Here is an 11,624-nt window from a genome sequence, read left to right as displayed (position 1 = left end):
AATATAAATTTTAGTCCATAATACATATACTCTCTTCTCTCTATATAGGCAAAGCATTTAGGTATTATATTTGAAATTAATTATTGCCACAACAAGCATTGTTGCTTCTAGTAAAATAGAAGAGAATAATTTTTAAAATTGGTCTTAGATTAAGGTCCTTGAAAATTTTGTTGAGGTCCTTGAAAAGTCCTGGAAAGTCCTTGAATTTCAATCTCATTATAGAGTGGGAACCCTGAACTATTCATAGAAGACAGGAATAAAAACATTGGAACTAATTTGATTGCTTGATAAAACTTTTAAGTGTTTCTTATAAATGCTTTTACACCGGCCAGGTGGCTGAGCAGACAGCGTGCCTGACTGTGAAGCCAGTGGCTGCGGGGACAGTGTGCCTGACTGTGAAGCCAGTGGCTGCGGGTTTGAATCCCGCTCAGGGCGGGGATGATTCTGTCTCTGTGTGTTGTTCTCTGTTGTTTGATGTGTGAATGTGGCCCACCCTGTGAATGGGTATCTGTGGCAGTGTGGCATGGGTAATGTTGCTCGCCTCCATGGCTTAGGTTCACAGGTGCCCACTGGGTAACGTTAAATGAGCAGCACTTCCAGCATCTTCCGATGTGAAGAACAAAAATTCAGTGCCTGCTGTTAGATAAAAATAATAAAAAATGCTTCCCCACCACTTCCCCAGGCAATCATAGACATTTGTTGTTTTTATTCTTGCCTTCCTCCCAAATTATACCAGCAGGTTTTGATTTAGCTTTAAAAATTATTATTAAATTCTATGTAATAATTTTAGATGATTAATAACTGATAAAATTTAATTTCTATATATTATAGGTTTGAACAAACTTAAAGTTGAAATTTAATTTCTTTTCTTATCATCTTTTGATTTTTTCTATTATGCAATTGATCAGTACTGGTAGTATTTTTTTAAATTTATGTTCGACTTTACACTTGTCCATGATCAGCATGTGGAATATACTAATTTTTGTGTATAAGCTTATATTTGATGGAGAGAAACTAATGTTTTGAACTCTTTTAATCTGGAATCTAAATATTAACATTTTGAGGTGACAAAAATGTTAGTTAAATGTCTTTTAATGACTCATGTGTGTTTTTTTTTATGAAAATAAAATGCAAATTGAAAAAAAGACTTTATTAAGTTTACTTTTTATTTAGTGAATATTTAACAGAAAGTAAAAATTATAAAATCTACTTAGTTAAGTAGAAATCTCGTTCCAGGGTCCTTTTCAAAATTAAGTATCATTGAAAAACTAGAAAAGGAAGAAAAAATGTTTTTTGGGGATATGTAATTTTTAAAAATAAATAGACACATACATCTTTACTATTTAAATTATTTTTTGTTCAGTTCTTTTTTTCATTAAGTATTGATATATATTTTTTTTAGCTAGATATGATAAAAATTGTCTAATCTGTTATCATAATTCCTATTAATTTTAAGTGTTTTCTGCAAAGATGCTTCCTATGAAACTTTAATATTATTACTTTTCTAACATGTAATTTAAAATCTAAAAAAAAAAAAAAAAAAACTTGTAAATAATATCATGTTGGTTGCCAAGCCTTTTTTAGCAGATAAGGTGACAGACAAAACGTTCTTAAGAACAAAAATTTAGGAAGCTAAATAATTCCAGAACATTTATAAAACTTGATTTTGTTCTTTTTTAAAAAAAATAAAATAAACTTTAATAAACCAAATTATTTTGATGAAAGAAAAACTTTTCTTTATGTAACTTATTATCTTAATTTGATGTATAAAAAAAACACTCATCATTAAAAAGCTTCTACTACATCAACCAGATTTAAAACATTCAAAATAGCCGCTTATACTTCTGTTCTAAACAGTTTTAATTGTTAAACAAGTGTGGTTATAAGTAAATTCTAATTATGAAGTTTAAAAAATAAGCGTATTGTAACAAATGTGACATCAATTTGTGAACAACAGTATTTGGTTATGTAAAAACTTATTTCTTTTTACTCAGAAGTAAAAGGCATCTATCATAACTCGCCATCTCATTTTATTTGTGGCCAGATATTTTATCTCTTTCCATGTCTTGCTTATTGTTTTCAATTCATTTATAATCACCCTTTGCCAAGTATTTTTTAGTTCTTCCTCTTTATTTTTATATTGCTCTGAGGGTTCCAATAAAAACTTTGTTTTACTTTAACTTTCTTAGGTTTACATAGAACTTGACCAATCCATTTCCAGTTCAATTTTTTTCTCTTTTGTTGCACCAATGATTTCTACTTTACAAATTTTATGGAACCCTTTGATATATGAGATTCTTCTTAAATTGTTGTTAATAAATAGTTGAAGTTTTTTCATGTATGTGCCATCTCTCTGGTTATATTTTCAGTTCTCTTTCAATTATTTTTTTTTTAAATACTGTTATTTCTTAATTATTGCCTTATAATTTTTATATTTTGTTATTGAAAATGTCTATTAATGACAATGCTAATAAAAGACTCTCATACCACTTTTCTATTTGCTCTTTATTAAATTTTTAATTCTGCATGATTTTTCTTTCTTTTTTTAAAAAAACAAATTACATTAGATGATATCAATTTATATTTTTCAATCTACTCTGAGAAATCTTTTACTTTTTTTTCTTTTTTGTTCAATTCTATCATGTATTTAATGTTTTAATATTGTGGATTTTTGGAACCTATGTAAAAATACTTATGACATCTATGCTGAACATTTTTTGAGAAAATCTGCGGAAGTCTTAAGAGTGTACAAGTGCTATTTTTCCTAGTCTGATAAAGCAAAGCTATTATAAACTACATTATTTTAAAGGTAGAATAATATTCTATCACATAACATTAGTCAAAAATAAAAATTTAAATCAAACAAAAATAAAAAAAATTTAACCTAAATCCAAGATGTCTTATGTTAACAAGAAAGTTTTTTATTTCACCTGTTAAGGCTTGTGTTAATGGACGTTTTTTGATATTCCTTCTATCCAAACTCTGTTTTTTTATATATATATATATAATAATCAAAAACATTGTTTGCTATTTAATGCAAAATGGGACTTTCTTCTTGCAGAACTGTTAGAAGATTTAGAAGTTTTTCTGTGTGTAGTTATTTCATTACTAATTCTTATTTTTCTATTTTAGGATAACCTACCATCATGTGCAGATTGCATTGAGCTTGGAGGTCCTTGTGGTGTTAGTAATATATTGCTGTTTTTATAATATTAGATATATGATGTAGAATTAGGATTACCTACCATCATATGCTAAACATGATAATCTAGGGTGTCCTTATGGTGTTAATATTACATTGCTTTTTTAAATTAAAGGTGTATTTAAAATTTAAATGGAAACTTAATTGTTAATTTTTTTACTTATTAAATTAAAATTTAATTATATTTTAAGATTATTAGCATGGATTTATTTAGATAAACGTTTATTTTATCAGCACTTATACTAAGCTCACTCTTAAGACTAAAAAATGTTGAATTGAATCACTGATTGTATATTTTTTATGTTGTTGTCATGTCTATGCATGCAGTGCTAGTGCAAAGATTAGAGTCCTCCAAAAGTCTTGATAACAAGATTTACAAGTTCTGGAGCGCGATGGCCATGGAGAATTTCAATGGGGGGTGCTCCAAGTTGAAAGAGGGAGCCGATAATGGCCTGGCTGTCAAAAGCATGGTCTGGAGTTAGTTACAAATGAGGACAGTACTTGCAGATGGGATAGGATTTTATACTGTTGCGTGAGATCTTCATACCCTTGAAATGTCTAGTACGTAGCCTAGCTATTGTAGAGGAGAGGTTTCTTGGGCAGTTTAGATCAGGGATTGTTGCTTTATATTTTTTATATATAGATATTATTAATTATAGAAAGATTATATATATATTATTAATTATAGGTATTATTAATTATATTTTTTTAAGGTAAATATTATTAATTATAGAGAGAAGTTGAAAATATGTGTTTTTAAGATTGCTGCATTGAAATTTCTGCGCTGAAATAATTTAAAACAAAAAGTGTTTTTTATTAGGCTGGAATAGTTTTTAATTGTGAGAATATTATATTTTTAGGTACTTACGAAATTTCCACTCGGCCTCAAAAAATACTTGTTGCTTCAATTTGGCAATTGATTTAATGATGCATAATTTTTTTTATGTAACTTAAACCAATTTTTTAACTTTTTATTACTTTTTTTCTGACCATCCCAGAAACTTTGCATTTTTTCATTAAGCAAAATACATTTTTAAAAATTGTCTTGTCAACATAAAGATTAACTGTATTTAGTATCATTTGGCATGATACTATTGTTCATGATTGTCAAAAGTTACTGCTTTCAAGCAATTTTCTCCAGCATGTAAACCTTTTGACGAGTCGCAAAAGCTTATTTCTGTAGTCCTTATAGTAAATACCAATATTTATTACGCATCATTGGCATTATTATTAGTGTGGTGATTTCTTATGGTTCCTCTAAACCAGTGGTTACCAATCTTTTACAGCTACATAAACCTAAATGATTGAGCATCTTTTGACAGAACCCCAAATATGTAAATAAAATTTATCAAAAGCTGTGGACATTGTTGGAAAAAAATGTTGAATTGAATCACTGATTGTATATTTTTTATAAATGATATTATTATGATACATATATTATTATGATATATATATTATTATGATAGTATTCAATGGGTATAATGAAATTTTTTCGATATCTGTTTTATCAATAGAATTCTTACAATAATAGATTTTATGTCAACAATTAAATTGGCAGGACTGTAGCAGTATCTAGTATAGTTCTGAATTTATTTTTGGTGCATATATTTGATGAAAACGAATAAAATGAGCTGAATTATAGTTTTAGAAAAATAACTCTTATAAACATTGAGAATAGGTAGCAGCGAAACATAATTGGTTATTTTTGAATTTGGTTATTTTATTTCAAATTGAAAAGTTGATGAGAAATATTAAAGAAATTTTTTATAAATTTTGCTGCTTCTTTTTTTTGCAGGCATTTTACTTAAATAATTTTATAAAAATAACCAAAATATCAAGTAAATTATAGCTTATTGTTTAGATATAAGTATAATAACAGGCTTCATAAAATATTACTAATTTAAAACACTCGGAACCCTTGTGTCCTTTCCGCACAACTTTAGAGTTCCACAAGCAGCATTTGGGAATCGCTGCTCTAAACAAATAAGTAAACAAATATATTATATATCTTTATATTAGGATGTATTCATATATTTGTATAATAATTTCAAATATACTATTTCACACATATGATGATTTGAAAATATCCTCTTAGCTGTTTTACGTTTTTAATCAGTTTTTTACTGTTTTTATCAGTTTTCAATACTAATCATGTCAATAATCTAATTGCAATAAAATCATATTATAGCAATTGTTTGAAGTGCAATAAAACTATGTATTTGTATTAAGAATTTTTTTGTTTCATTTTCATTAGTGATTACATTAGTGTAATTTGTAAAAATTGCATATATTTTTAGGCTTGCTATAAATTAATTCCAGTGATTGACAAAATACCAGAAATAGATCAAAACTCTTTAAAATATGTCAGAAGCGTTCTGGACGATGTGGTTGGTAAGTAAAATACATTATTAAAGGTGACTATGATTTTTGGTCATAAATATCCATTTATTTCTGATATGTTCTCAATCATAAAACTGAAAAACAGTGATGCTGAAAGGAAAATAAAAAAACCTTATCATTGTAATGCATATTAGTTTAGTTTTTTTAATCTATTTAAATTTTGTATTTAATCATCATTAGCCATTATATTTATATATAATAAATAATCAATTTTTTTATTATTTAAAGTTTATTTACAGATATTTTTGATGTTCTTAGATTTATCTTAGTGTTATATTTAAACTACTGAATATGATTCTATTTCTCTAAATTATTCTCATTTCTTGGGGAAAGTACGACCTAAAAATTTAAATTAAGATTTTTTAAAAGTACTTAGATGCTGAATTAAAATAAATTTTTTTAATATTTACTTTTAATTTATTTTTTAATTTCTTTGTTGAAACTTTGAATTTTACTCAATATAAAAACAAAACTGTTTAATAGTGAAATGAAATACACTATATATTCAGTTACTGTCATACTCTACTTAACATGGCACTATCAATGATACTAGAGTCACTCGGAAATGTTATTGCCTAGGTTTTTGAAGTTACATTTCCCTAACTTTGGGAGTGTTCAAAGTATCCTCCAGCATCAATGTTTTTTTTCCGGTAAATTTTCAAAGTTTAATGGCCTCCAACCTTCTTGGAATCAATGAGAAAAATGCATTTGTAGCCTCATCTGTTGTCTCCTCTTTGAAACAGAAAAAACGCCTCATCATTTTTTTGCCTACAGCCTTCTTGGAATCAATGAGAAAAATGCATTTGTAGCCTCATCTGTTGTCTCCTCTTTGAAATAGAAAAGACGCCTCATCATTTTTTTTTGCCTCCAGCCTTCTTGGAATCAATGAGAAAAATGCATTTGTAGCCTCATCGGTTGTCTCCTTTTTGAAATAGAAAAGGCGCCTCATCATTTTTTGGTGAATTAAAAATAGCTAGTAGTCTTACTTAGCTAGATAAGGTGGATATTCTATTGCTTTGGTGTGTTTAAGGAACTCATTTCTCAATCATGTTGAGTGAGAAAATGTATTGTCATAGGGAAGCAAGTGTCCTCTAACATTCAAACCTTGCAGACTATCTGAAGGGCATTTACTAGTGTACCAGTTAGCTGTTCTACCATCTTGACAGTTTTAACCCATCCTGTATTTCTGAAGATAATGGCATTTAGGCATGCTTGTACATCAAAAGATGGTGTGTATGTTTCCTCACCATTTACAATTTTAAAAATAGAGTGGGGGCTACCATTTTTAGGTACATTATTAAAGGATTTCTTTACTGGTTCACACATGCTGCTCTTGCTCAGTAAATTAATGGCAAACTATTTTTTTATTTATACTCTTTATTAATAACTTTATGTATGAATTAAGTGGACATACTATTACTTTGATGTGTTTTTGTGTTCAAGGAACTCGTTTATCAATCTTGTTGAAGGAGAAAATTCATTGTCATAGTGAAGCAAGTGTTGTCTAACATTCGGTTCTTGCAGACTGTCTGGAGGACATATAATTATGTACCAGTTAGCTGTCATATCAGCTGGATGACTTTAACCCATCCTGCACTTCTGAAGAAAACAGAAAACACTTTTCATAGCATATTATCTTTTCACCATTGTGTGTGTGGAAGCACAGGGTCGTCTTTAAAAACTCCCATTTTATATTTTAACATATTTGAATGTCACAAAATGATGTGTACATTTCATCAACATTTACAATTATAAAAATAATGTAGTGGCTACCATTTTTAGATGATTGATTAAAGGATTTCTTTAAGCTCCTCGTGCTCAGTTAAATTATGGGTAAATCAATAACAAATTGTTTTTTTTTTAAGTATGCAACTCTTTATTTGATAATGTTAGGTATGATGGGCTATCTATTGTTAAGTTCCTAGTGAATCAATAGGTAGGTACTGCAATTATCATTGATTAATATTTTCTACGTGGCAGACACATTATCTGGAATTACAGCTGACGATGGTCTTCCTGTGTGTTTTTCATTCTGATATGAAAAGGATTGTGAACCCTGTGAAATTCTATTAACCTTATGTATGCAGGACAATATTAGATCTTCATTTCCAAATGTATATATATTTTTATTTTATAACCGTCGGTGAACAGTCAACCTAATTTTTTAATTTTTTTTTTATTTACGACTACTAATGTTCAACTCTGTATCCTTGTAATTTTGAACTCAATCCAGAAGTCAAGGGAACTCCTGTATCAAGTATTGGGAGAAATTTGCCTTCATGGAGGACTTTTTGATGGAACTAACCCACATTTGCATTACTTGGAGAGGAAAACCACGAATACCTCCCACTGTTAGCCTGGCAGCAAAGGGACTGTGATTGATGCAAGCCGGATGCAGATTCATATCGACCTGCCATCACTGGGTTTCGAACCAGGTTAGCCACATTGGAAGGATGCCCTGAGTCGTCGCAGCTGTCCAAATATATATTGAGCACATTCTTCTTGATTTAAATTAACTTTTCAATTATAAATCTCTTTGACTCCATTTATCCTCCTGTCTAAAATTTATTTTATGCTAAATTACTTGCAATAAGTCAATTAAAAAATCATCATTTAGTTTGAAATAATTAATATTTTCAAATCAAATCAAATATTTCTACCATTTCTCATCTGCCTGTGTCTCAAAAATTTCAGAGTGATTTTGATATCACAGATAGCTCTGGCCAACCACTTGTTTCCTGATTACGAAAATAATCCTATTTCTTTGAATATATTATAAGTCTTTATTCTCTTGCTAGCAGATATCTGTATTTGACATTTAATTTAAGATTTCTGTTGCACTGATTTTAATTTAGAGAAACTTTACTCACAAAAACTATCCGTTTGCTTGTGAATGCTACTTAAATTCACTTACTGATGTCAGTTCCTTGGTGCTGCCATCTTGAAGGAAATTAAATCTCTCTCACTTTTTGAGTTTGTGTTTACTGAATTATAATTTAATTGATTTATATTTTTGAGTTTATTTACAATTATTTTATTGCTACTAATGTATTTTCCCCATAAATAGGAAAAAATGTATTATCCGAAGGAAACATTAAAGGTAGAAAAGCTTTTGTTAGTGTTCTTGAGAAATTTATCCAAAAGAAATTTAAATGTAAGTATTTTTAATGTTATTTAGAAGTATTCTGAATATCTGTTATAATATAAACTGTTCCATAATCACCGTTCTAAATGTTTATTTTTGGAAACTTAGCTTGAAATAGTGTAAAAAAAGTAATTTTATTGGAGGTTGTAAATTAATATTTTATTAAACTGTTTTAATGGTATAGTAATAAAGTAGTCTAATAGTTCTTATTGTAGGCTTTTACCTAATGTATCTAATGTATGTATGTACTGTAATGTTATGAGTAAGTTACCTCTAGCCATGAAACTGGTTTTGATGTTAGTCCCACTTTCCTTGTTGATGATTTGTGTGAATTTGATAATTTTTTTTTGTTCTTTAAATATTAAATTGTGACTGTACATATCAAAATTTTGGAAACTTTATTTTCTACATTACTTTCTAATTTGTGTTTTCTTTCTGCCGTTTACGCAAACTTTCTTTTTAACGACTTAAATTATTATGTACAATCTAAACACATATTCATAAACATAACGTTATTTATTTAATCAAAGTTAGTGATTAAGTGTTCCTAATCATTGCTTTTTAAAATTGCATTTTTAACATTTTTGTAGAAAAATATGGCAATTTTTTATTATTATTATTCCTTAGCTCTAAATAACGTGAGTAGCATTAAATTAATGAATAAATATACTTTGAGGGTAAAGTATTAAATGTAAAATTGGAATTTTAACTCTAATTTAAAAAAAGAAAGATATTTCCATTTTGCAATATAGTTTCATGTGTTCTTAAGCATTGAATTTTTACTTTTAACACCATAATTCTGAATAATGATTGTAATTTTGTAAAAAATATTTGTATTTTACAGTAGCAAATTTGTCACTTTATGGTTCTTCGGTGAATGGTTTTGGCTTCACAAGCAGTGACTTGGACATATGTATGTCATTTAGAGAAGAAATGCGTGTAAGTTACTTTTAGTTTGTTTCAGATTTTGAAATTTCAAAAATTTTTAAGTTTTCATATAAATCTTTTATTCTTTTCTAGATAAAGCCTGCACAAATATTGAGAGGTGTGGCTAATTTTTTGAGAAGAGACAATACATATGAAAATGTGATTGGGATTTATTTTGCTAAAATTCCTCTCATAAAATTTTCTTCCATTGCAAGTTTAGGCTGGAAATGTGAGATTAGCTTATCAAATGCTCTGGTAAGAATTCTAATTGACTTATTGTGTCTCATAAATATATATAGTGAGTATAATTATTAATTTTTTTTAAAAATCCTTATGTAATCGATGTTTTGATGCTATTAAAATGTTGCCAATACATCATTTGCTAGAGAATTAGCCAGTTTCAATGTAATTCAAAGCTTACAATACAAAAATTATATTTAGTATGAAACATATATAGTTTAAATTATTTTTCTAAAAATTATCTGTAAATAAAAATAAGCTCATTGCTTTGCAATTTTTTAAAGTAATAATGTCTAAATTTTTATACTATACTCATATTGCAGGAAAATTTATTTTTTGTACTTTGTCATCATTTTCCCAGCACAATTTTGGATTTATTGTTCCATAATATGTGCTAAATATTATTCTAAGCTTAATATTTTCTAACCATTTTAAAAAAAGTAACTATTAATGTCTGGTAATTGGTACAAAATAATATCGAAATTTTTATACTATCCTCATACAATAAAAATTTTGGTTACCATGCCATCATTCTTTTCTTACTTATATTTATTATTATTATTTTTTTTTATTTTTTTACTGNTTTATATTTTTTTTTTTTTTTTTTGCAGTTTGGAAATTATGATATATGCTAAATATCATTATGCTAAGCTTAATACATATATAAAAATTTTAAAAAAAGCAACAAATGTCTATTAATTAGTCAGATCTTTTCCCTTTCTTAACATAATATATGTTTTAATTGTTCTTCAATTTATACAATTATAGTATGGCATTAGTGCTCTTATGCCTGATGTATATTTTATGTGATATATATTTTAGAATATGGAAGAATTTACCCCGACCCGCCCTTATTTAGGGCATACGGGTAAATGTTTATTAAAATCAACAAAAAAAAATATCCAGAGAACAGTAGAAACATAAATTACATAAAATACACATCAGACATGGCAACAGCCCATGAACATGGCGGGCGTAGAACAGCTAAAATCATGTAAGGTGCTAAACATTAAAACAGCAATATATTAAAAGTGTCAATTAAAAGAATAATTTAAAAGAGCAATTTAAAAGATAAACGTGCAAAAATTACAAGAGAACAATATTGTAAAACAATTAAAATACTTTTATATATTTTAGAATATAAAAATAGGTAGAGAATGTTTAATAAAATGTTTTGTCCATATTGAATTGATTTACTCTTAGATTTCAATTTTATTGTTTCTTCTTATAAAATACTTTTATAGCATAATTAATTTATTTATTCATTTTCTTGTATCACAGGCTGTACACAATTCCAGACTTCTAAATACTTATGCAGAATTTGATAAACGTTGCAAAATACTTGGCTGTGCGTTAAAGCTTCTTGCTAAGGTTGTTTGCTCTCTTTCAGTTCATATGTTTTTATTTTATTTTACGGTATTATTTTATTATATACACATGTTTCTTTATTTATGTAAATCATATGAATAGTTAAGATTTTAAAATCAATTTCAGAGTTATAAAAACAAATATTTTTACTTATTACTTATACAGTTAAGATTTATTTCCAGTTATGTTGCTAATTTTTATGCCCCTAAATCTAATTTTTTGAAATTCTGTTAAGTTCCATCTTAACATCTGTTCACAATATCAGGTGGAATTATCATTTTAGTAAGCTTGTTGTTGCAAATAAATACATATATTTCATGTTAAAACAACAATAAAAAAGAC

At 27.5% G+C, this 11,624-nt stretch overlaps 1 protein-coding gene across 4 annotated transcripts in view; it reads left to right on the top strand.

Annotated features, from left to right (window-relative positions):
* The window catches only part of LOC107447369 (terminal uridylyltransferase 4), a 94,965-nt gene that overhangs the window by 67,589 nt on the left and 15,752 nt on the right, over window positions 1-11,624 (top strand). For 3 of the 4 annotated variants that reach the window (XM_016062259.3, XM_016062261.3, XM_016062257.3), the window contains 6 exons: window positions 3,133-3,183; window positions 5,500-5,593; window positions 8,670-8,756; window positions 9,592-9,686; window positions 9,768-9,929; window positions 11,196-11,285. In XM_016062259.3, the coding sequence (XP_015917745.1) occupies window positions 3,133-3,183; window positions 5,500-5,593; window positions 8,670-8,756; window positions 9,592-9,686; window positions 9,768-9,929; window positions 11,196-11,285 (579 nt within the window). The remainder of the gene's footprint in view (window positions 1-3,132; window positions 3,184-5,499; window positions 5,594-8,669; window positions 8,757-9,591; window positions 9,687-9,767; window positions 9,930-11,195; window positions 11,286-11,624) is intronic. The other variant, XM_043040574.2, reaches the window with a different exon arrangement.

Source organism: Parasteatoda tepidariorum, chromosome 8 (assembly GCF_043381705.1).
Source record: "Parasteatoda tepidariorum isolate YZ-2023 chromosome 8, CAS_Ptep_4.0, whole genome shotgun sequence".
Lineage (NCBI taxonomy): Eukaryota > Metazoa > Arthropoda > Arachnida > Araneae > Theridiidae > Parasteatoda > Parasteatoda tepidariorum.
This window is presented reverse-complemented; position numbering and strand designations above follow the sequence as displayed.